Source organism: Piliocolobus tephrosceles, chromosome 15 (assembly GCF_002776525.5).
Source record: "Piliocolobus tephrosceles isolate RC106 chromosome 15, ASM277652v3, whole genome shotgun sequence".
NCBI lineage: Eukaryota > Metazoa > Chordata > Mammalia > Primates > Cercopithecidae > Piliocolobus > Piliocolobus tephrosceles.
Window position 1 is genome coordinate 76,110,635 of NC_045448.1, and position 26,919 is coordinate 76,137,553.

General features: G+C 42.5%; 1 protein-coding gene and 1 non-coding gene across 4 annotated transcripts in view; one reads left to right on the forward strand and one right to left on the reverse strand.

The window, feature by feature from the left end:
* Positions 1-11,562: 11,562 nt before the first annotated feature.
* LOC111523459 lies at positions 11,563-11,697 on the forward strand. Its single transcript, XR_002725528.2, has one exon. It is a non-coding gene; the product is annotated as a small nucleolar RNA U109 (small nucleolar RNA).
* A 2,753-nt stretch (positions 11,698-14,450) lies between these two features.
* EVA1A (eva-1 homolog A, regulator of programmed cell death) overlaps positions 14,451-26,919 on the reverse strand; it is a 67,997-nt gene continuing 55,528 nt past the window's right edge. Inside the window, exon 4 of one of the 3 annotated variants that reach the window (XM_023187966.3) lies at positions 14,451-15,590. In XM_023187966.3, coding sequence (XP_023043734.2) covers positions 15,217-15,590 — 374 coding nt within the window. In that variant the 3' untranslated portion in view covers positions 14,451-15,216. The remainder of the gene's footprint in view (positions 15,591-26,919) is intronic. The other 2 variants (XM_023187967.3, XM_031934162.1) reach the window with 2 other exon arrangements.

Here is a 26,919-nt window from a genome sequence, read left to right on the forward strand (position 1 = left end):
GCATGGGGAGTTAAGGACAAAAGTCTGAAATGATTTGTGTTTCAATGTCAGCAGGAGATGCAAAACTTTCCCAGTATCTGTGACCTCACCCAGAGTAGCAAGCAGTGAAAGCCAGAAAGTAAAAATGAGGGTGGGTTTGTATACAGTCTAGCAAAAAAAGGAGGTGTAGAGAGGTCTGCAAACCATGCTGCAGGCAGCAGCTAGGCTGGTGGAAAGGACAGTGAGTGAAAGTTCTACAGTGAGAAATAAGGGTGCATGGGGAGCTAGCTTCAGGAGGAAAAAAAAGACCCAAGCAGCCCACGTGATGTGGCCCTAGACACGTCCACACTCAATTTTCCCCACTGCCTTCCACATAGTCAGACCTTCCCTTACAACTTGGTACTCTGTCTCTTCCTATAGGCAGATTCAGTTCTTTTCATTTTGAATTTCTTTTAAAGTTTCATTTCATCTGGCTGCTTTCTTTTCTTGGACCACCAGCTATTAAAATTGTCTTCTTTTTTCCTTTGCTACTAGGAAAGTCAGAGCTAAAGTCAATGCCTAGTTAAAATAACCAGATATTCCTAGGCATTGAGTCAATTTGTTTCCTGTTCCCTCCTGTTTTAATTTTTTTTTTCTGTTTTAACAGCTGCACTACAATTTGTTTCTATTCTTGAATGCTGTCTTAACTTTTTTGGACGTTTATGCAGATATAAATTATGGTGAAATGAAACACATGTGTCTCTTTTCTCCCACTCACCACTAATCCTTTACCCCTCCCTGACTGCAGTCACATTGCAGTGGAATCACCTCTTCTTATGGTCTTTCCCCAGTCTCCATAATAATCTTTTTTATTATTCACTACAGGCACAAACACACCTGCCAGACCTCCCCATTCTCTTCATTTTTCTCCTTGATTTCCACCTACTGGCCTTGCTTGTGGTTTCCTGACCCCTAACATTTAGTGTTCATTGTTCTTCCCTAATTCTGATGCATCCCCTGTCTCCTAGAGGTTGGCTAACAACACCCATTCCCCTAGAGAATTAGTGTCGACTTTCTTTCCACAACAGATTCCCCTAGGGAAATTGAGCATTCAGTTATGGGGGACTGACTAAACTGAATTAGTTCAGAGATTCTTACACCCTGCCCCCAAATCCTGAGCAATGGAAATAAACTTAACCAAGGTCTTCCTTTGAGCATTTCTGTCCTGCTGCTTGGTAAACGTGTGCTCACTCATTCATAATGAAGGCTTATCAGCCCAGCATTGCTCATCCTGCTGTTTGACAGTTGTGCCTCCTAAACCCTTTGAATCTTAAATTAGCGTCACAACAATGTTATGATTCATTGCTCTCACTCTTTCTCGAGATTGTGGTTGTTTCTTTTAAACAGCTCTTCCATTAAGGTGAAAGAGCCAACACAGAACACACACATATATCTTCCCCAATCCCCAGCTCTGTGGGTGGTCCTGCTATTTTGTTCCAAATATAGCCTCTGAGAAAAGGAAAGCATGCTTGTTTGTCTGCTCCTAAAACTTAATTTTCAATGGAAGTCAGTACTGGTAAAAGATAGATAGTTTAAAATTTTTGAGGGAGGTACAACTGTTTGTGTTCCACACCATGTGAGTTCTACAGTGATGCGGTTTGGCTCTGTGTCCCCACCCAAATCTCACCTCGAATTGTAATCCTCATAATCCCCACATGTCAAGGGAGGGACCTGTGGGAGGTGTTTGGGTTATGGGGGCTGTTTCCTCCATGCTGTTCTTGCAATAGTGGGTGAGTTATCACAAGATCTGATGGTATTATATGTGTTAGCTTAGCCCAGTTTGGCTAATACAGATGATGAATATCATTCATTCATTCAACAAATGTTAGGCAGGCTGTGACATAGTTTGGCTGCATCCCCACCCAAATCTCATCTTGAATTCCCACCCAGTGGGAGCTAATTGAATCATGGGGATGAGTCTTTCTCATGCTGTTCTGGTGATAGTAAATAAGTCTCAAGAGATGTAATGGTTTTAAAAATGGAAGTTTCCCTGCACAAGCTCTCTCTTTGCTTGCTGCCATTCATGTAAGACGTGACTTGCTCCTCCTTGCCTTCCTCCCTGATTGTGAGACCTCCCCAGCTACGTGGAACAGTATGTCCATTAAACCCCTTTTCCTGTATAAATTACCCAGTCTTGGGTATGTCTTTATCAGCAGCATGAAAACAGACTAATATAGTATCTGTTTTAGGAGCTGGGGATACAGCAGTGAACTTTTGGTGGAGCTTGTATTCCAGTGAAGAGAAGACAGACATCAAAGCATACATAAGTGATGTAATATTGAATTATGTTAAGTGTTATAAATAAAAACAAGATAATTTTGGGCAAAATGACCAGGAAAGACCCCTTTGATGAGGTGTTATTTGGGCAGAGACCTGAATGAAATGAGAGATCCTTTCCAATTCCCTCGACCATGGCAGACATCAGTAATCAACCAGAGCCATCATTTCTTTTTCATGAAGCTGTACAGTCCTCCACTCAGTACTCCAGGCCATCAGTGCCATTTGGTTGGTATTGACGTGCATGACTGGGCCTATTTTCCATTCTACTCCAAAAATGCAGTTCTGTTCTAAAATAAGGAGGAAAATTTAAAATAGAGAATGAATCTAGGGACAAGATTTTACCCATCATTATTTAAGAGCTTAATAATGTAGAATTATCTCCTGTATGAGTCTGTTTTCATGCTGCTGATAAAGACATACCTGAGACTGGGTAATTTATAAAGAAAAAGAGGTTTCATGGACTCACACTTCTGTGTGGCTGGGAAGGCCTCATAATCATGGTGAAAGGGGAAAGGCACTTCTTACATAGTGGCGGCAAGAGAGAATGAGAGCCAAGTGAAAGGGGAAAGCCCTTATAAAATTACCAGATCTCGTGATACTATTCACTACCATGAGAAGAGTATGGGAGGAAACTGCCCCCGATTCAATTATCTCCCACCAGATCCCTCCCACAATGTGGGAATTATGGGAGCTATAATTCCAGATGAGATTTGGGTGGGGAGACAGCCAAACCATCTCATCTCCTCTTCTCTTGTCAAAAAGATGTTTTTGTCCTTTTGTGATGATTACTTTGTATGTCTGAGTATATAACTCAACTCTTTAGTGGTTTATGGCCCTCTCATAGTCATGGGACTGTGCAGCTACCTAACTTTATTAGTCCTAACTATCAGCTTTAAATTGTGGATGCTGTCATGCCATAGGGCGTATTCTTAGATTTCAACTTGAAGCACATTGTAAGTGGCATGTTTTCCTTAACAAAATCCATTTTCATAAATAAAAACACTCTACACATACATCTCCCAATTTTCTTTTTATCCTTTCATTTAGTGAGTACCTATTGGGTGTCAGACACAGAGTATTAAAGATGAATAAGACATAATGTCTTACTTAGTCTTGTATAAATGCCAATGGAGAATAAAATAAAATATTATATACAAGGGGAAGTCATATCTTATCCTCTTATAATTGTTTTTAAGACACATGACTCTACAAATCACAATCTCAGTGATCACCAATGACCTACAGTTGCCAATCCAGTGGCAATCTTTATTCTACTTGATTTCTACTTAGTCCTGAGGACAATTTCCTGCTTTACTCCAGTTGCCTATCTCAGTTCCTGTTGTTATGTATTATCTTGTTCTTCATTCTCTTCCATCTTTCTCTGCATTCTTTCTCTTGTGGATCTTCAGTCACTTTCAGATATTTAATATTACTTTCATGCAGCTCAGTCTCAAATATGTATTCCTGCTTACAACTTCTCTTCTGAGTTATAGTCCACTGGAATATTATTCTGGGACCTGAAATTCTATATGTTCAAGTCAAACGCATGATCACTGTATTTACTAGCATCCTTCTGATTGCAAATGATGGAAATACAACTTAAACTGGCTTATATTGGAAAAAAGAGGAATACATTTTCCTGTGCAACCAAAAGTCTCCTGAGCTACATCCAGGAACTCAAACAGTATTATCGGAAATTGAGTCTGCTCTCCTCACCTCTTCTGTCACTCCCTCCCACCACCCTCCCTCTCTCTCTCTCACGTGTGTGTGTATGTGTGTGTGTGTGTATGTGCGTGTGTGTGTGTGCACTCACTGACTTTCTAGGTCAGGGTCTCCATATTATAGCTCCCATAAGCACCAAGCTTTCCTTCACTGGCTTAGTAAACCTATAGAAAGGGAGAAATTGTCTTTCCCAATAGTTTCATCAAAAATCCTACAATTGAATTTCACTGGGCTAACCTAGGACACTGGCCATCCTGTAACCAATCACATGACTCAAATGTGGAAATATGCCATATTAAAGTATAAGATTTTGGGAGTTATTGATAAGCTTCAATCACATAAACTCAGAGTAGGGAAACTTAGTTATCTATAGAAAAAATGAGTAAAAGCAAAAACTATGCTAAGTAGGCAAAAGCAACAGATGTCAGCTGTAACCCACTGCCCCCCAAAAACCCCCATCAACTCCATTATTTCTGTTAAACAAGACAATGCATGTAAAAACATTATGTAAATGTAACAGTATTCCTCAAATGTTATTAATTCTACTGGTATAATTTTTTTTCACTCTTGTTGCCCAGACGGAGTGCAATGGTACAATCTTGGCTCACTGCAACCTCTGCATCCTGGGTTCAAGCATTTCTCCTACCTCAGCATCCTGAGTGGCTGGGATTACAGGCGCCTGCCACCACGCCCTGCTAATGTTTTGTATTTTTAGTAGAGACAGGATTTCACCATGTTGGCCAGGCTGGTCTTGAACTCCTGACCTCAGGTGACCCACCCACTTTGGCATCCCAAAGTTCTGGGATTACAGGCATGAGCCACAGTGCCCGGCCTCTACTGGTATCATTTTAATAATATTGAAAGTTTGCATAATGCAGGCTTGAACTCTTGAAGCCATCTTTGCCTGCACCCTCCTCTCTCATCAACATTTAATCAGTTGTCAGAGCTTCTTAATTCGGCAACCAAACTATTTCAGTATTGGTAAATCCCTTACAACCAGACTCTACCCTCTACTCTTTCCAATGCAGATTAACTTTTCTTGAAGCACAGTGCTGATCATATTTTGGATCATAAACCTTACATACTCTCCATTGCCTAAGGACAAATAGCCAATCATATCAGCCAATTAGTTCTCAAAGTCCAGGAAGTAGATCCAACTTAGCTTGCCAGATGTACTCTCCACCATTCCTCTTAATATGCCCTCTGACTGTAGCCAACAGGAACTACTCACTGACTGTAAATTACTTGATCTCTGAAACTTTCTCTGGCTGTTTCCTAGAGATGAAATACATCACTCCCTACTTTTCTGTCAGTGTTCTCATCACATTTTGGGCCCAATTTCAGGATCCCTGTGGATATTTCAGAAAGGTATAGTGATATAGCAATTTAAGATTATTTCAAATGGACTGAAATCCTGGATCAGACAGACATTTTCTATTAATCTAGGATGGTAGATTCTAGTCTTGGAAGATTCTTTTATATATGAGAATATGTTATTTACCCACAAAGGGCTTTGGTAAACAAATAATCTAGTGTGCTGGTAACTCAAATGTACTGATAAGGCCGCCCTTGCAAGAAAAGAAGGTAAATACGATGAGTATCTGCTGTTCACCACCTGCTGTTTGCCAACTGACATAGGAAGTGTAAGTGTTCAGCTTTGAGGAAAGATGGCTAATAGATACATGTTTACTTTTAATGTGTATTTATTTTGCTTTTTTTGTGTGCTGAGTCTTCATTCTCACTAAAACTGAACATTTCAGGGAAATGGAGGCAGTTCCAGGGCTGTGTTCTCCAGCTGCCAGTTTTGTCTTTATTCTCAGAAGTCCTAACACTTCGTATCTTTCAGTCTAAATAGCCATTATGCTCTTTTTTATCTTCTCTGGCAGACTGAGGCAGGGGACATAATCCTTTTGATGTTCTAAACATAGTAATTATTCAGTAAACACTTGTTGATGTGCCAGTAGAAACTCTAGAATCTATGTCAAGGGATCTTGGTGAGTTAAAAAAAAAAGGTGTGATTTACAAACATTCTAACCCTTCACAGATTTTTTTCATATTAAATAATAGAAAATTTCAGACATAACCAAGAGTTATTGTATTTATTTGTTCATTTTTCACCAAAAGAAGACATTTTATTCTCTTTTGGCAACTTCAAATAGCTTTACAGAAAAGAACTCAAAATAATACAATTAGTATTACCACTTTGTACAATAATTGCAACAACACTAAAATTTCCTCTGCATTTCAAAAAAAGCTTTTGGATGCGAAAACTTAGCATTCTGTCGTTCATGCAGCACATGTTTACTGAGCACATTCTAAAGTATGGCATTGTGCTAGTGAGAGGCGACAATGTGCTAGCAGCCCTCGCTCTTGGGGCCTCCTCAGCCCCCACGCACTTGAGGAGCACTTCAGCCTGCCGCTGCACTGTGGGAGCCCCTCTCTGGGCTGGCTGAGGCCGGATCCAGCTCCCTGTACTTGCCAGGAGATGTGGAGGGAGAGGCGCAGGTGGGAACTGGGGCTGTGCATGGTGCTGGCAGGCCAGTGAGAGTTCTGGGTGGGCGGGTGCTCGGCAGGCCCCGCACTCCCAGCGGCTGGCCAGCACTGCTGGCCCTGGGCAGTGAGGGGCTTAGCACCCAGCCAGCAGCTGCAGAGGGTGCACTGGGTCCTCCAGCACTGCTGGCCTGCCTACACAGTACTTGAATTCTCGCGGCGCCTCCACCGCCTCCCCATGGGGTAGGGCTCGGGACCCACAGCCCGCCATGCCTGAGCACCCCCACCAGTGGGCTCCCACGTGGCCTGAGCCTCCCAGAGGGTTGCTGCCCCCTACTCCATGGCGACCAGTCCCATTGACTGCCCAAGGGCTGAGGAGTGTAGGCATGTGGCACGGGACTGGTGGGCAGCTCCTCCTTTAGCCCTGGTGCAGGATCCACTAGGAAGCCAGTTGGGCTCCTGAGTTGTGTGGGGACTTGGAGAACTTTTATGTCTAGCTAAAGCATGGTAAATGCCCCAATCAGCACTCTGTGTCTAGCTAAAGGTTTGTAAATGCACCAGTCAGTGCTCTGTGTCTAGCTAATCTGGTGGGGACTTGGAGAACTGTTGTGTCTAGCTAAAGGTGGCCTGGGGACTTGGAGAACTTTTGTTTCTAGCTAAAGGATTGTAAATGCACCAATCAGCACTCTGTGTCTAGCTAAAGGATTGTAAACGCACCAACCAGCACTCTGTGTCTAGCTAAAGGTTTGTAAACACACCAATCAGCTCTGTGTCTAGCTAATCTGGTGGGGCCTTGGAAAACTTTTGTGTCTAGCTAAAGGACTGTAAATGCACCAACCAGCACTCTGTGTCTAGCTCAAGGTTTGTAATTGCACCAATGAGCACCCTGTCAAAGTGGACCAATCAGCTCTCTGTAAAACAGGACAATCAGCTATCTGTAAAATGGGACAATCAGTGCTCTGTGAAATGGACCAATCAGCAGGATGTGGGTGGGGTCAAATAAGGGAATAAAAGCAGGAGGCCCAAGCCAGCAGCAGAAACCTGTTCCGGTCGCTTTCCACACTGTGGAAGCTTTGTTCTTTTGCTCTTTACAATAAATCTTGCTGCTGGTCACTCTTTGGGTCCACACCGCCTTTATGAGCTGTAACACCCACCACAAAGGTCTGCAACTTCACTCCTGAAGCCAACAAGACCACAAACCCACCGGGAAGAAAGAACAACTCCGACTGGGAGGAACAATCAACTCCAGATGCACTGCCTTTAAGAGCTGTAACACTCACCACAAAGGTCTGCAGCTTCACTCCTGAAGTCAGTGAGACCACGAACCCACCAGAAGGAAGAAACTCCAGACACATCTGAACACCAGGAGGAACAAACTCCGAACACACCATCTTTAAGAACATTTCTCAAATTATGTTCACCAGTGACCACCCCTTGGAACTAAGGCGTTATAGAGCAAACTTCGGGAAGTGCCTCCTTGAGGCATTTAAATTGAGTGCAGAGCACATATTAAAATTCAAATTTGGAGAGAGTTTCTGCTTGTGTTCCTAGCCTTAAAAGAGACACCAGTACAGAGAATTCCTCAGGCTTTCTCAGAAATTTAGGTCCACAATGGTACAGGGCTTACAATTAAAAATTATTTGTGAACAATATGAACATAAAACTGTGAAAATGCAAAGCTAGCTTTGCAAGTTCTCTCCAAATCCCTGAGTAGTTTCTGAACTTTCTGAACTAACTTACATGTATGTGCAATGATCCACAATGTTCCTTTACCCAGGATGTATTCAACCATCATCACCAGCTCCCTTTAGGTGATGGGGACCACAGACAAGACTTCTTTAGGGACTAGCAAGGGCAGCAGGTGTTGCTAAAGACCTCCTTGACATACAGAATGCCCACTTCTGCTCCTTTGCCTAACGCTGAAAGCATTCAAGAATGCTGGTGTTTCCTGGGTGGAAATAAAACAGAACCCTGAGAACCAACCTGAACCAATCTTGATAGCCTGCAAATGAAAGAGGCAGGCAGTTTATTAATTGAATTTCACTGCTCTTATGCACCCAGTACTTAGAGGATATTTAGTCAGGTAATTTCTCATTTGTCTGTCTACACTTGTAGATTCTAAGTTTTATGAGGTCAATAAATTTTGTCTTAATATTCCTCATGTGTCCGGAATTGGTGGATTCTTGGTCTCGCTGACTTCAAGAATGAAGCGTGGACCCTCATGGTGTTATAGTTCTTAAAGATGGTGTGTCTGGAGTTTGTTCTTCCCAGTGTTCAGATGTGTTTGGAGTTTCTTCCTTCCAGTGGATTCGTGGTCTCGCTGACTTCAGGAGTGAAGCTGCAGACCTTCACAGTGAGTGTTACAGCTCTTAAAGGCACCACATCTGGAGTTGTTCATTCCTCCTGGTGGGTTCATGGTCTTGCCGGCTTCAGGAGTTAAGCTGCAGACCTTCAAAGTGAGTGTCACAGCTCATAAAGGCAGTGTGGACCCAAAGAGTGAGCAGTAGCAAGATTTATTATAAAGAGCAACAGAACAAAGCTTCCACAGCATGGAAGGTGACCCCAGCGGGTTGTCACTGCTGGCTCTGGCCTCTTGCTTTGCCCAGGCTGGGGCCTCCTGCTTTTATTCCCTTATTTGACCCCACCCACAAATAAGGGAATAAAATGGACCATTCCTGCTGATTGGTCCATTTTACAGAGAACTGATTGGCCCATTTTACAGAGAGTTGATTGGTCCGTTTTGACAGGGTGCTCACTGGTGCATATACAAACCTTGAGCTAGACACAGAGTGCTGATTGGTGCATTTACAATCCTTCAGCTAGACGCAAAAATTCTCCAAGGCCCCACCAGATTAGCTAGACACAGAGCGCTGATTGGTGCCTTTACAATCTTTTAGCTAGACACAGAGTGCTGATTGGTGCATTTATAAACCTCTAGCTAGATCACAGAGTGCTGATTGGTGCATTTGCAATCCTTTAGCTAGACATAAAAGTTCTCCAAGTCCCTACCCAACTCAGGAGCCCAGCTGACTTTGCCTAGTGGATCCTGCACCAGGGCCACGGGTAGACCTGCCCGACAGTCCCACGCCACATGCCCACGCACCTTAGCCCTTGGGCAGTCAAATGGGACTCAGTGCTGCAGAGCAGGGGGCAGTGCCTGTCAGGGAGGTTCAGGCCATGCAAGAGCCTACCAGTCAGGGAGCTCCAGCATGGTGCACTGCAAGTCCCGAGCCCTGCCCTGTGGGGAGGCAGCTGAGGCATGGCGAGAATTTGAGTGCGGCATGGGCGGGCCAGCAGTGCTGGGGGACCTGGCACATCCTCTGCAGCTGCTGGCCTGGGTGCTTAGCCCCTCACTGCCTGGGGCCAGCAGTGCCTGGCCACTCCAAGTGTGGGACCTACCAAACCTGCACCCACCTGGAACTCACGCTGGCCTGCAAGCACCATGCACAGCCACGGTTCCCACCCCCGCTTCTCCCTCCACACCTCCCCACAAGTAGAGGGAGCTGGCTGCAGCCTTGGCCAGCCCAGAGAGGGGCTCCTACAGTGCAGTGGTGGGCTGAAGGGCTCTTTGAGTGAGCCAAGGCTGACGAGGCACCGAGAGCAAGCAAGGGCTGCTAGCACGTTGTCACATCTCAATCCCCCCTCTAAACAGGACACCCAAACTGCTGTTGGGAATTTGGCTGATGACCATTCTAGCTACTTCCTGCTGGATAGGGGCAAAGAAGGGGCCCTGCAGTTGTAGTGTCCTCCAGATGGGAGCTCTCTGGGCCAGTGAAAGTGCCAGTGGGTCGGTCCAGGGGTCCTCGGTAGAAGTTGTTAGTTGAACTCATTTGGGGTTCCATTTGTAAGACCATCTATAGCTTGATGGCCTCAATTCTAGAGGAAATAAATTTAACAAGGAAGTTAAAAATACAGGGTCCAAAAGCGAGTAACAGCAAGATGGCTGCCATGGGACCTAGAAAGGGGAGAAGCTGTGTTGCCCAACTCCAGAGGTTGGTATAAGAATTTGAAAGGCATTGCCTGATTTCAGAAGCCTTTCCCTGTAAATGCCAGGTGGCATCTCGTACTATCCCTGACTGGTTAGTGTAAAAACAACACTTTTCCCCTAAGAAGGTACAGAGTCCTCCTTTCTCAGCAGTGAGGAGGTCTAGGCCTTGGCAGTTTTGGAGAGTCACTGCTGCCAAAGAGTGTATTTGGGATTGTAGAGTAAGGATAGATTTTGTTATTTCTTGCAAACTGTCTGAGAAATCCTTTGAGAGTATGTGGTAGTAGGATAATGAAGTAGATAAACTGGTTATTCTGGTTCCTGTAGCTCTAGCCATTCCTAACCCTATAAGTAGGGGTATTAGTTGAATGGCTCTGCACTGACTGACTTGAGCTTTGAGGGGTACTGATAAGGTCTGATGTCCTGGGGCAATGTTAATGTTAGGACTTAGAAAGATTAAGGTGCAGGTGCCTATCCAGTTAGTGGGAAGGCAGATATAGGTTGACGTTCCACGTAAGAAGAATATACCTTGGCTGGGTAGACGAAACTTTACCCTGGCTTTTAAAGGAATAGGGTACACTGTTTTTTCTTTACTATTTATATCTCTCTCATTCTTTCTCTTCAACTTCTTCTTTGTCTCTCTCTCTTTCTCTCTGACTCCTTTTCTCTTCCTCTCCTTCTTTGACTTTCTGTCTGTTTCTTCCTCTGTCTCCTTCTCTTTGTCTCTGTTTCTTCCTCTCTCTTCCTTTCTCTGACTTCCTGTTTCTTTCTCTCTTTCTTTTCTGCTGCCTCTGGGTGCTGCAGACTTGTAAACAGCAGGATCTCATGAGAACTCCCTCACTATCATAAAAACAGAAAGAGGCAAACTCACCCCTGTGATACAATCACCTCTGACCAGGCCCGCCCTCCAACATTAGAGATTACAAATTGACATGATTTGGGCAGGGGCACAGATCCAAACCATATCATTAACTGACAGAAAATATAGGTAGAAACGTAGGTGTAGGGGGAAGATGAGTGCAGTTTTGGGAAGTTGTCCAGCTATCTATTGTAAACTTAGGGGCATACTGCATATAGAAATGTTTGTTCCTCTATCCTTTGGGAACAGTAATACATTCATAACATGCTACATGTAAAAAGGACTCCTCAGGGTGGCCAACCTTAGGGTAGAGGTTGTATGGTAGTATATTTCTCCTTCATAAAAGTGGGAAAATAAACTTAGTGGCATAAAAATACTGCCAATTTACTGTGTTCATGGATTCTGTGGGCTAGGAAGTTGGACAGGGCTCAGCAGGGGTGATTTATCTCTGTTCTACAATGTCTAAGGCTGGGTTGGAAAGAGTCATATGGCTGGGGGCTGGAATAACTTGGAGATTTCTTCACTCACTGCTGGGGCATTGGTGGAGAGAACTGAAAGGCTGGCTTTGGCACTATCAAATGTCTAGCAGCATTCCTAGCCTCTAGCCACTAAATACAAATAGCATCCCACCCACCCAGCAGTAACAACCAAAATATCTCCCTGACACTGCCAAATTTATCCCGTGGGACAATTGTCTCCTGTGGTTGAGGTCAGTGGGGTATATGAGTATGAAACTTAGCCAGGACTGGAAAGAGATTTTTCAAGTCATCAGTGTGTAGGTGGTCTTTAGAGTCACTGCAATATATGAGATGTCTCAGGATGTAGGGTGAGAAGACCAGCGCTTCAAGGTTAGAAGGATGGACCCATATTGACGGGGTTGAGGAAAAGAAGATAAAGCATTAAGAAAAATAAAAAAGAAAACCTGTGAGAGAGAGTAAGAAAACCAAGAAAGACAGAAAAGAGTGGTGCAGTGGCTATTGCGAGTGCCTGCCTAGCATCCTATCTCCACTTTCCTCTTAGAGCAGCTCAGTCTCTTGACCACAATGACTGGTGATTTCATCCATTGACCTACACAAGCCAAGCCATAGAGTCCTTCCTGTGATTTTATATTTTAAGCCACAGAGTAAGTTGTTTCTTTTCTGTCCTTATTTGAAACTATGTAAATCCCGAAGTCCCTATAGTGTGCTCCCTGCCACATGGCAAAGGTTCAGCTGAGTGCATTTAGAGATGCCATGAGTTGAAAATGACCACCTGTCCCTTGCAGCTCAGGAAGAGGCCCTTAAGGGAAGTTGGTGGGAGCATTAATGCCTGAAGAGGATTTATTGGGCTCCTAAGTCATCTTTACTTCGAAAGTTATCTCAGAATTTTGTCCACTAGTGCTTCTTTGTGAAACTTCCAAAGACCAGGAAACCTGTACCAAAAAAGCATCCCTTCCACATTGTGTCTTGCTTCTGACTTCTGAGCTAAACAAGCCATGAACCTGTGCCAAATATGCACATACATAGTGGGTGAGCTGTGTGGGGGGCTTGATCAGAAGCAAGCACCCGGACACACTATATTGCACAAATGTGTTACAGTTTCATCTGCAGTAGAAGACAATGAAACCAGCGGCAGAAGGAAGCAAAATGGAGAGCTGAGAAAGAGCAACTTTTTGGTAGCATTTAAGATCCTGGATCCAGTCATCTCTGAAGCCTCAGATCCAGCCGTGACCTTCCAGTTGTGTGGATCAATAAATGCTCTTAAGTGGAATATCTTTCTGTTGCAAATGCAAGTGTTCTATTACAGAAATTAAAACCAGGTATGAAGTGATAACCCTAAAATGTAGAATTGGTTGAATCAAGATAGGAAAGGTTGAAAAGCTGTAATCCTTGTTATATGAAAGTGAAGCAGCTGCTACCTAGTGTATTTTATGCCTCAGACAATGTCCCCACCACCATAATTACAAGAACATTATGGACTTGGTCAAAAGGATATGGGAGTGAGAACTGAGACAGGCATATACCCCGGAGCCCTCCCAAACACCTTAGTTACTGCATTCCCTACCCAATAAGGCTCATAATCCCACCCCATAATCAGCTTTGATGCTCTCTGGAGATGGAAATCAGCTCCCAATTGTTCCATTTTTCTAAGAGGTGGAGACAAGGATAGATGACATTAATCTAAAGCCCAGAGGAATCGGATGATTCCTGCAATTGTTGCTAAGGGACTGAAACCACAAGGGCAAGGATCCAGATTCAGAGATGCTGACTCAGCAAGATTTTTGGCACTTGTTAACTAGCCAGCCAATGTTGCCAGCCACCCAAAATTATATAATCGGGCCAGCGACTGAGTGTTTCAAGTGAACTTTATTGCCCCCTTGGCAAGCAGAGATTACGATTATGATTGTTCAGTTCTTAAGACAGCCCTCCAAGAGTCCTTACAACAAAAAGTGGGTTGCTAAAGCAGTAGAAACCTCACCGGAGGAAGTCTCCTGACCATCTTCTTAAGCATGGTGACAAAGTCAATGAACTGGGGAGACCCTCGCAGCAGGAAGGCCCTGGAGCACCCAGATAGACTGACTAGGAACCCACTCCATGGCAAAAGAAGGGAGCAAACAGAGAGACAGGTCTCACTCTTCCTGTTTACCAGCCTAGGGGATGTTTTGTCCTATTTTGTAACCTATTTCTAAATGTGGCAGAGCCTGGCTTCTCTTCCTTCCCCACCAACTTCTTTTCATATAAGGGCTACCATCTTATTTCTAGCTTTAGGCAAGTCTTCTATTCCTCTATCTGCTTAACAACTATAGCAATCATACATATAACCTACAGAAAATGAAAAGCCCATTATCACACAGGAACCATCTCCCCACTCTAATCCTTGAGGGGGCCTGGCAAAAGCCCATACCCATGTATATAAAAGAGCTGTCATTTAAGGTAAGGGTAACCACAGAGACAGACATGAAACCAAAAAGATTTTATGTAATGTTTATTTTTTTAATTCCCATCCTAACTTTGGCTTTAATCCTTACCTCTCATTTCCATTCTTTTCTTTGAAATCCAAACGTTTTTTAAAAAAACAAAGTGTTTAAAATCACAATTATCTAGAATCATAATAAAATTTTCTTGTCTCCAAAGAGGGGGAAAACACACCACTTTTATTTTTATGCAGCATTTTCAAATATGCATGTCAATATATATTTTATAAACTATTTAAAATAAAAACCCTTCATCCTTTGAGGTTATTGACATTTTCTAGTTCACTGACACATCTCCCATAATACAATAGTTCTATTCATTTTTCATGAATGACATGGGAAGTATACTAAAAAATAGGATTTTAATCCCTGAGGTGCCAGTTAAAATGGACGGCGTTGCCCTTGCAAATCAAGATTTTAAAAATCAGCCTTAAATAATAAGCATGGATCATGCTATTTGAATCCAAATCACCTCCATAGCATGGAGTCATTTAGGAAATTGCATTTATTGGGCTAAGTTCACCCTGCTCTTCCCAGCCCTCACGCTATAATGATCTTTCCTTTTGCAAAGGAATAACACATAGCAAGGAAGTCTGCAGAAACTTCTGAGATCCTCAGAAATCAAGAGAAATCAAAGTCGCGTTTCTCCGATCTCCATCCACAGTGTTGGAGAGGGTTTTTCAGCACCATTCCAAGATCTGGAAGATTGATGAACTGCTTTGATTTTTCTACTTCTCCATACATTTGGCTAAAAAGGAGCAATCCCCCTGGCTAGAAAAGGGGCATGTCCTGGTTTTTCTCTGAAATCACAATATTAGCAGAGCTGGGTTCAGTTCCTTGTGCCCACTGTCCCTGCAGATCCTCTCCCTTCCAGGCGGCCTCCAGTGGTTTCCGGGGTCCTGCTGCTCCCTAATAGTAGCGGTTCAGGCTCCTGGTCCCGGGCACCTCAGGCTGGCCATTCATCCAGATCTCCCTAATGATGCGCTCGCGCTCCTCCAGCCGCTGGGCGCGCTCCAGCTCCTCTGCGGAGGTGAACACATTCTTGTTCAAAGTCCTCTCGAAGCGGCGGTGTCTCCGCACGGAGAGATCGGACGCGGTGTCCTCACTACCGTCCTCGCTGTCGCTGCTGTCACTGCTGCTCTCTCTGTCCTGCAGGAACTTCTTCTTGGGACGCCGCCTGCAGTCTGTGTGGCAAGAGATCCTTATCACCAAAGCAGCCAGGGTCAGCACCAGCCCGATGCACACGCCAGAAACAAAGTACAGAGCTGCTCGCTCAGGATTTTCTGGAGGAAGAAGAGGAAAAGCAAGCATTTGAGAGATGACAATTCCATAGGCAGAGATCCAATATGACTCCAGCCTCCACCTCTCACCAGGCTCCAAAGTTTTGATGGTTACAAATATTGTCCTCCCATGTGACATATTTTATAATGTATTCAAAATATAATTGACAAAGGGTGAATCTGTAAAAGTATATGAGATTCTTTCACTCTTCTTGCAAGTTTGATTTAGAGATTATTCCCAAATGAAAAGGTAAAAGAAAGAAAAACAGTAATTATTTAGCACCTACTGTACACAAGCAGCTTTGCTTAGGTGTCATTTGTTTAAGAGATGTATCTTATCTAAAGCCTCTTTTCACCTAGACCAAAACATCTTTACTTGTGAATTTGCTCATGCACCCCAACTGAATTACCCTTTCATCACAGTCGCAGACAGCTTCTGAGATGAACCCCATCTCCTAGTATTCACACCTTTGTGCAATCCTCTTCTCTTAAGGGGTGGACCTAGTGACTTACTTCTAAGAAATACAGTTGATCCTTGAACAACATGGGTTTGAACTGCACAGGATACTGATACATGGATTTTTTTCAAACAGACATGTGGATTGAAAATACGTTATTTGTGAGATGAGAAATCCACACATAAGGAGTGTCAGCTTTTCAAATATGTGGCTTCTGCAGGGTCAACTGCAGAACTTCAGTATGCATGCACGGATTGTGGTATACACAGGGATGCTGGAACCAATCCCCTGCATATACCAAGGGTCGACTGTAGGATATTGCAAAAGCAATGGGTGATTCTAAGATTAGGTTACATAAGACTGTGATTTTGTCTTGTTCTCTTGCTCTCTCCCTCTCTGGGGCTCTTCTTACTTGCTGGTTCTGATGAAGCCAGCTGCCATGTGTGAGCTGCCTTATGGAGAAATCCAAGTGGCAAGGAACTAAGGGTGGCCTCTGGCCAACACCCTTTGAGGAACTGAATGGTGCCAACAGCCATGTGAATGAGCTTGGAAGTGAATCATCGCTCCATCTAGTCTTGAGGGGACCACAGTTCCGGCCTTGCAGCAGCCTGTGAGAAACCTTGAACCAAGGATCCCGGCTAAGCCACACCCTATTTCTGATCTGCAGAAACTGGGAGATAATAAATGTGTTCTGTTTTCAGCCACTAAGTTTTGGGGTAGTTTTGTAAAAAGCAATAGTTGCAATCAGTCACACATTGAAAGCCAGTATAGGTAATGAGGAGTGGCCTCAGCAGGTTAACTGACAGGGGAGGAGAAACTTGAGCTCTTCCCTTGGTGAGAGAAGATAACAGTCATTCTGTTGATGATCAGTATGCTTAGTGGGCCTAGTTGTGACCCCTGTAAGATGTGCTTAACAGAATGGGAGTCTTTAGGTGAACAACTTTCATCTCTAGGTACCTACCAGGACAAAGGAACAGGCCTGGCCTTGAGGACACTGTACCCAATGTGTAGTCTTTTGTCCCTCACCTGCCTCCCACCCATTTCCCCTGAGTCCCCAGAGTCTATTATATTATTCTTACGCCTTTGCATATATTTGGACAATTTTTGTAGGTTCTGGAAATTGAAAGACTTAAATAAGACTCAGTTCTTGCTCTCAGAATGCACCTAGTCTACTGGGGAGACAGATGAAAGCAATGGACAGAAAATAAAATAATGGGCTGTTAATGATGGAAGCACATTGTGGGGGCAACCAGCCCTAGGAGAGAGGGAGTCATGGGGGCATTTTGTGAGCATGAGGATGAGATGGAGACACTTGGACCAAATGATAGAACGATTAGGTAAATTCAAGCCTACTGAAGACCAATGTGTTCCCCCTTATATGGCAAGTCAACACTAACCTACGTGCTGGTCTAGTGGCTGTTCCAGGTCACGTTCACAAAGGTAACGGCATTAAGTTGTGTTTTCTATTTCTGTGTGCTACTTATTAGGATTCTTTTCAATTCAAATATAAAAACTTCATTTTGTTTCACCCTGGTTCCAGATTGTTAAGATTTTTTATAACCTTGATGTCATCATCTAAATTAATCTCTCTGACTACACATTGGGTACAGTGTACACTGCTCTGGTGATCGGTACACTAAAATCTCAGAAACACTGAAGAACTTATCCATGTAACCATCACAAACCACCTGTACCCCCAAAACTATTGAAATAAAAAGAAAAGAAAAAACTATTGTCCAAATATGTTCCTAAAATTTCATGAAATCCATTACATCATCAGCCTCAATCTTTAAAATAGCCTACTTATTTCTTTCTTCTCCTCCTTTCCTCCTTTGTTGGTTGTCTTTTATGAAATAAAAGGCAGAAGTGAAAAGAGGTACTGTTACATCCCTAGGCCACATGACAAGGTAGAAAGGCCCAAGCAAACAAACCCAAGTCTGTCCAGTTTCAAAGCCTATTCCCTTCTCATCATTTCCTGGTGCTTCCATGGCATCAGTGTCAATGCTGAGGGGCTATATTTTACACAAGGCTGTTGGGAGGATCAGCGTAGATAATGCATGTGAAAGTGCTTGGTAAAGGTCCCTTTCAGGGTAAATAAAAGGTGGTCTTGTAAGATCTAGCTAGAGCAATCAAGCAAGAGAAAAAAATAAAAGGCATTGAGATAGCAAGAGAGGAAGTCAAACTATCACTCTTTGCAGACAATACAATTCTATACCCAGAAAACTCTAAAAACTTTGCCAAAAGTCTCTTCAAACAGATAACTGACTTCAGTAAAGTTTCAGGATGCAAAATCAATACAAAAATCAGTAGCATTTCTATGCACCAACAATGCCCAAGCTGAGAGCCAAATCAAAAGGTAATTTCATTTATAATTGCCGTAAAAATAATAAAATATCTAAAAAATAGCTACCCAAGGTGAAGGATCTCTACAACAAGAATTACAAAACACTGTTGAAAGAAATTAGAAATGTCACAAACAAATAGAAAAATACTCCATGCTCATGGATTGGAAGAATCAACATTGTTAAAATGGCCATACTGTCCAAAGCAATTTACAGATTCAGTGCTATTCCTTATCAAACTACCAACGTCATTTTTCATAGAATTAGAAAAAAAAAAAGATTCTAAAATTCATATGGAACCAAAAGAGGGTTCAAATAGCCAAAGCATTCCTAAGGGGGGGAGAAAAGAAAAGCCAGAGGCATCACACTACCCAACTTCAAGCTATATTGTAAGGCTACAGTAAGCAAACAGTATGGTAGTGGTACAAAAACCAACACATGGACCAATGGAACAGGATAAAGAACCCAGAAATAAAGCTGCACACCTATAGCCATCTGATCTCTGACATAGTCAACAATAACAGCAAAGGGGAAAGATTCTCTATTATATAAATGGTTCTAGGATAACTGGCTAGTTATATGCAGAAGATTGAACCTGGACTCGTTCTTTTTACCATATACAAAAATTAACTCAAGAAGGATTAAAGACTTAAGTGTAAGACCTAAAACTATAAAATCTCTAGAAGAAAACGTAAGAAATATCATTCTGGACACTGGCCTTGGCAAAGAATTTATGGCCAAGTCTCCAAATGCAATTGTGACAAAAAGAAAAACTGACAAGTGGGATCTAACTAAACTAAAGAGCCTCTTCACAGCAAAATACACTATCAACAGAGTAAACAGACAACCTACAGAATGGGAGAAAATATTCCTAAACTATGCATCTGACAAAGTCCTAATATCTAGAATCTATTTTAAAAACTTAAACAATTGAGTAAGCAAAAAATAAACAACTCCATTAAAAATAAGTATAGGACATGAAAAGACACTTTGCAAAGAAGACATACACTCGGCTAACAAATATACGAAAAAACGCTTAACATCACTAATCATCAGAGAAATCACGATCAATACCAAAACCACAACGAGATACCATCTTGCATCAGTCAAAATGGCTATTACTAAAAGTAAAAAAATACCATGTTGACAAAGTTGTGCATAAAAGGGAACACCAGGCTGGGCATGGTAGCTCACACCTATAATCTCAACACTTTGGAGGCTGAGGTAGGCAGATCACTTGAGTTCAGGGAGCTTGAGACCAGCCTGGGCAACATGGTGGAAAACTCATCATTACAAAAAACACAAAAATTAACCAGGCATGCTGGTGCACACCTGTAGTCCCAGCTACTTCTGGGGCTGAGGCAGGAGGATCCTTTGAGCCAGGGAAGTAGAGGCTGCAGTGAGCCAAGATTGTACCACTATAATCCAGTCTGGGTGACAAAGTGAGATCCTGTCTCAAAAAAAAAAAAAAAAAGTAGGAATTATAAATTAGTTCAGCCCCTGTGGAAAGCAGCATGGAGATTTCTCAAAGAACTTAAAACAGTACTATGATTTGACCCAGCAATCCCACTACTGGGTGTATATCTAAAGGAAAATAAATCTTTCTACAAAAAAGATACCTGCACTTGTATGTTTATTGCAGCACTAGCACTATTCACAATAGCAAAAACATGGAATCAACCTAGGTGCCCATCAACAGAGGACTGGATAAAGGAAATGTGGTACATATACACCACAGAATACTAAGCAGCCATAAAAGGAATAAAATGTGTTTTGCAGTAACATGGATGCAGCTGAAGGCTATTATCTTAAGCAAATTAACCCAGGAATAGAAAATCAAATACTGCATGTTGTCACTTACAAGTGGGAGCTAAAAGCTGGGTAAACATGGACATAAAGAAGGGAACAATAGACATTAGGGACTATTAGAGGGGGAGGGTGGGGTGGGGGAATGGGTTGGAAAACTACCTATTGGATATTATGCTCATCACCTAAGTGATGGGATCATTCGTACACCAAACCTCAGTGACATGCAATTTACCCATGTAAGAAAACTGCACAGGTAACCCCAAACCTAAAATAAAAGTTAAAAAAAAAATCAGAAAAACAAAAAATCCAATAAGGAGGGAATATGAGAACCTTCCGCACTACCTCTTCAATTTTTATGTTAATTCAAAACAACTGTATACAATGTGTATTAATTTTTTAAAATCTAGCAACACTGTTTCAGGAAAAGATCTGTTTTAGATATTATTTAACAATTAGCTTAACGTCTCACCATTAGATGGAGATGCTGTTTACTTTTAAAAGTGAACCAAATGTTAAGTTGTCAATGTATCTGTACATCTAGTTGTAGCACTACTGAGTGACTTAATAAATTTAAATTTGCACCACACACACTTTTTTTTAAAAAGATGGTCTTCTCAGAACTTATTTGCTTACAAATAGCATATTCCTATGCCAGGCGCTATGGGATCACATCAAAGGCCCCACCTTTATCTTAGGATTGATTTTTTCCTGGAGGAAATAATGACCAGAACAGTCCATGAACTCCACACCAATCTTCATTTATTTGTGATTTGCTCGTGTCTGCCTGATTATAATTAACATGCACAATGTGTACAAAAACATGCTATCTGATGACAGGCTGGAATGGGCTTGAGTCTTATCTAGATTCTAGAGCAACTTAGAAAATTCTTAAGCCCTCAGATAGAGAGAACATGTCTTGGGGCAAATAAAAGCCCTGGACTTGGCCTCACTGGATTGGGTTAAATCCAATAATTTGCCTTTCTTTTGTAAAGTGGGAGGAAGGCATTGTCATTTATTAGTTAAGCGACCTTGAGCCAATCACAACCTCACTGGACCTTCAAGCCTGACAGGAGAAACAGACATGCAATAAACATAATTGGAATTGAGCACAACCGAGTGAAATAATGGAAGCGGGCATGAGGTACCACTGGGGCAGTCTCAGAGAGTACAGAATTGGAGAAAAGTCAGTGGGCACAGGAAATGGAACACCAAAAAGCCATAAAGGGTCAGTCCAGAGTGGTCTTTACAAAACCTAGTTCTAGTGATAATTCAAAAGTCAAAATCACTGGGATAAAGCAAAATGAAGCCCATTTGCTGGAGAAATGGGTTCTGCTGTTTATCAAGATAAAATATCTCCCAAGGGTCAGGTCTTGGACCTGTCTACTTTGTCCAGAGTTCCCTAGGAGCCCTTTTCCTCTGAAAGAGTCTTGACTCTGCCTCAGAAATCTGCTCCCAATTGCTAACAGAATTGATTTTCTGCCACTAGTTGCATCAGGTAAGAATAAGGTCATTCTACTCAGGGTGACGGCTGTTTAGCTAGCCCAAGGTGCTGCCTCTGCCCACAAACTCATGAAGCCATCAGGCCACTGACTATGCCTAAGTCCCTGTCCGTCTAAAAGGGCCTGAGTTTCATCTCACCGCTCAGCCTTACTCGAGACAAGCAGTCCTCACAGTGGGAACATGTGCCTAAGAGGTGAACAGGCACAGCTGGTTTTAAGGAAATCTATTTCTAGACCTTACACAGCCATTTTCTTTATTCTTTCCTATATTGGATCTGCCTGAGAAGGTGCCTGTGGTGGAAGGCACAGGCTCACCTGTTCTACACCACCCACCACCCACTGCTTCCCCCATTTCACTAAACTCAAGTCAGACCTTTCCCCCACTCCACATCCCATCTTACTATGGTGCACTGACCAGAGTGCAAAAATGGCCACCAAGCAAAATAACAGTTCCAAATATTGAAATATTGATGTCAATGACAGGAGGCAAAATCCCCTAACAACTGGTAACACATCCTTTTCCAAGTCAGCTTCCAATTCTTGGTTTTCAACAAAACTGAAGGAAGGCCTAATCAGGTTGTCAGCTGATAAATCAAAATAACTTTTGATGACGGATCACTCTGATTTTTGGCATATGATGAAAACTTAATTCAAAGACTGGAGTGACTTAATTATAACAAAACTTCTTTTGTTTTTGTCTGCATGTTTATATGAACAAACTTTCTCAACACCCATAGCTATACAAATAAAAATCAGAAATACAACTGTCACTGAATCATGCCTCCTTCTGGCAATAAGTGATATTTATTCATGAATACATAAATACATAAACAAATTGAGGGGAAAGGAGGAAACTCATCCATCTCTTTAAGAGATACATTTCCTGTAAATTTTAATTTGTATGCTTTTTTAATTTTTATGTTTAAAAACTCCTATGTACCTTCCAACTTCATACAGAATGTAACCCACATTGATCTCATCCTCTTTTATCTCAAACATCTAGTTATCTCTCTTACCTCTCTCTATTTTTTCTTTCCCCCTCTCCCTTCCTCCCTCCCTCCCCTTTTCAACCTTCCCCTTTCTGCCTGAGGCTCCCTTCAGTCATCTGTGCCCAATGCCCAGAGTCATCTTTTCGACTCACTCTTTGGCTTCTAGCCATAAATTAATTAATCTCAGCCATTCTCATGTCTCTTCCATCTCTTTCCTACTCACTGCCATTTCCCCGCACCTGCAAGTTTTCTAACTCTGGATTCCATTTCCTTCCACCTTCAATTCATTTTGCACATGGATGTCAAAGCAACACTTTAAAATCTGACTCCTATTATTTGCCTTATTACTTTTACAAAAAAAAAAAAAAAGACGACACTCAAGGCTGTCAAAAATCTGGTTCCAAACTCCCTTTTAATCATATCCCCCCAAACTCTTCCACAGGAGCCTTTAGTCCAGACAAGCCAAAGACTTCATTGTCCACTCTTGACCCACAAACACACCCTCCTCTTCATGTTCATCCCTGACTGCTGGAATGCCAGAGTGTGGACCCCTTAGTGAATTTTTTCCAATAGATAATTAACCTTCAATAAAACTGAGTCTTTCTTACATTGATGTAGTGCTCAAGTGACATGCCTTGAACTTCACAAACGTTTAATTCCTTCTTTTGACAGTATGAAACATTCTAAAGGAGTTTTCTTAGAGTTCTATTAAAGGCCACTTTATTATGAGTGTGAAATAAAAATTCTACATAAGGTTATTGTGAAAATTCTCCCCTTAGGAAAAGAAGAATTTAAAGTAATCCTGCATATACTTTGGTTTAGGAGGTATGGCTCTGAGTATATAACTTAGAAATGAGTTTATACTGCTTAGCATGCCCTGGCAACAAAAAAGGTTTTGATTTCTGGCCTTACTTTGGCTTTGCCTCTTTAATCAAGTGAAAGAAATTGAGCCAATTATAGTTACGCCACAGCTTTTCTGAGCTAGAATGAAATGAGCCAAAGAGAGGGACTGGCCCACTTCTGCTATAATGCCCTTGAAGAAGCCGCACAATGGGAAGCTGGCTCTGCTCTCATGGGTAAAGGAAGGGTCCTTGCAGGCAGAGTAAGTGGGAATCAGCAGGTGAAGGTCGTGTGATTGGCACTGTACATCCATTTTCTGTGGATGATCCTTCAGACCAAAGTCTTGTCCTCTGTCTCCTACACCATGAAGCCTTGAAGAGAACCTGCCTAGGTAAGCCATGATTCAGAAGGAGATACCAATACTGCATCTTCCCTCAGTCCCCTCAACCCAAGGAAGACAATTCCCTAACCAAGAGAAAATCTGCCTGGATCCCAGAGTGAGAGAAAGAGGACATGACAGAGAAAGAGTACATCAGTTACACTTGCTTTATTGCCCAACTTATGCAATAACTCAACCTCTCTTCTGTTAGTTTAAGTGTGTAGCATTAAAGGAACTTAATTTAACCAATCCATGTTGGTAGGTTAGAAATAAATTTGGGATAAGCTGTCTTTTAAAGCCTCTAGATAGCTCATGTATCCACTAAGGCAGCAAACATAACCCTGTCCTCCCTGGAGTATGAATCTGGAGCTCCATAAATCTACCTCCATTTCTTGGAGACTCCTATATTCCCTACAAGGGTTTTCAGACCATGAAGGTTTCTAACATAGTAACAATGGCCACATAATCCAGTGAAATACAAGTCAAGAGAAACCTATAAATGCTGAACAGATATAGCAGAGCTTGAGTTATACTCCTTCTACTTCCTAGTCCCTTCACAAGTGGCACCTCTACATGCACCCTTTTACCTATTCTAGAATCTAAGAATGCTTAAAAATATTAGGGTATATACAGATATACATATTGCATACATGCATGCACAAAGAGACATAGATATGCACTCACAGGGAAGAAAGGGAGGGATGAGAACAGGAAGAAAGGCAAGAGGAAAAGAGGGAAAGAAGGAGGAAGACATTAAATAGATGATAGATACATACATACATGCATACATACATAGAGTGAGTGAGAGAGTTATCATCCACTGAATGCTTCTCTTTGCCAAGATCTGGAATAATTCCTTTATGCTGATCATCTGCAATACCTTCAGCCATTACCACTGTTCAGCAGGGTAAGTAGGGTTACTCTTGTTTAAAAGCTGAGGCCGAGATGAGGGTGTCAAATGTAATTCTGCCTGATACTCAAAAGTTCATGCTTTGACCAAAACAGAAAACGAAATTAAAGGCAGAAAAAGAAGTAATTCTAGCTTTCACATACTGCCTTCACCCCACCTATTACATAGGCGTAACATCAAAGATAGTTTCTGAACTCCATCTTGGAAACCACTGTGCTCCCTCTGTAGCTTAATGAGTCCAGATCAGAAAACCTCCCCTTTTGTCTCTAGCATCCAGATGTGGATTCCTGGAGAAGCCCAGTAAGAGCAACCAGACTGGGTAAGGGAGTTCACTGGATCCCAAGTTGGTGACTCAGGTCTGATTTTCACAGCTGAGACAATTAATGTCATGCCTCTTCATCCTTTTCCCACAAAATTCAAAACTGAAGCTCTAAGGTGATTGTTTTTTCTCTCCTCTAATACTTTCTGCTCCAGGTCACTTCCTCTTGGCCAGTGATCCACCCTGGTCTTGACTAGATCCAGACAGCTGTTAATTACCCAGGAAGCAGAGTGGGGAGGGCTATTGTCAGTTGTTTTCCCTTAATAAATAAAAATAAATGTATTGCTGTATCTTGTTTCCTGCAGGTCATTGTTTTCACAGGCAGGAAGAGGCCCTATGTAGAGGTCCTGAAGCTAATCTCATTTGCACCTTCAGAGGTCAGATCATGCCCAACGGACTCCTTGTAGGAGAGGGCAGCAGCAGCCAGCCCAGACCAGGCCAGCTGATCTCATGCAAGTGCAACCTTCTCTCTGCCTGGGCTTTCTTCTTGGTTCTGAAGCTTCCGATTCCTTGAGTGAAAAGGAAAGGCTTTTAAAATTGTTTTTGACAAATATTGCATGTTTTCACTTAAATGTGAGAGCTAAAAAATTTGATCATATGCAGATAGAAAGTGGAAAGACAGATAACAGGCTGGGAAAGGTGAGTGGAGGGTAGCAGGGAGGATGAAGAGAAGCAGGTTACATGGTACAAACATACAGTTAGATAGAAGGAATAAATTCAATGTTTGATAACAGAGCAGGGTGACTATACTTTATATAAATGTATTGTACTTGGGTTGATAGACACCCTAAATGCCCTGACTAGATCACTACATATTATATACATGTAACAAAATTTCACATGTGCCCCATAAATTTGTACTAATAAAACACAATCTTAACCCCTCAAAATAATAAAATAAAAAAGTTGGTATTAAAGAGAATCATGGGGTTTGTGTGTAGTCAGGCAGTGCTCAGCAAAATCTCCTCTCCAAACTCTTTAGGCGCTGTAAGAACATCTCTTGCCAGGCGCGGTGGCTCATGCCTGTAATCCCAGCACTTTGGGAGGTCGAGGCGGGCAGATCATGAGGTCAGGAGTTGGAGACCAGCCTGGCCAACATGGTGAAACCCCATCTCTACTAAAAATATAAAAATTAGCAGGGCATGGTGGTGGGTGCCTATAATCCCAGCTATTCTGGAGGCTAAGGCAGGAGAATCATTTGAACCCAGGAGGCAGAGGTTGCAGTGAGCCGAGATCATGCCATTGTACTCCAGTCTGGGCAATAGGGTGAGATTCTGCCAACAAAAAAAAAAAAAAAAAAAGAACATCTCTTTATGGCATTCTGCCCTACCCCATAGGAAAGGGAAGACCTCCACTAACACTACTGCCTCTCTAAAATGCTGGAGGAAGCTTCCTTCCTTTTCCTTCCATCTCTGACTTGTTCTTCCCCAGGAAGGAGTATTGAGAAATCTCTGTTCCTACCTGTCTGGTTCTGACGTGTTCTCCTTTGAATTCACTGATTTCAGTTCATGTCCTTCACAGGGACATGGATGAAGCTGGAAGTCATTATTCTCAGCAAACTAACACAGGAACAGAAAACCAAACACCACATGTTCTCACTCATAACTGGGAGTAGAACAATGAGAACACATGGACACAGGGAGGGGAACATCACACAGGGCCTGTCAGTGGGTGGGGGGCAAGGGGAGGAAGAGCATTAGGACAAATACCTAATGCATGCAGGGCTTGAAACCTAGATGACAGTTGCTAGGTGCAGCAAACCACCATGGCACATGTATACCTGTGTA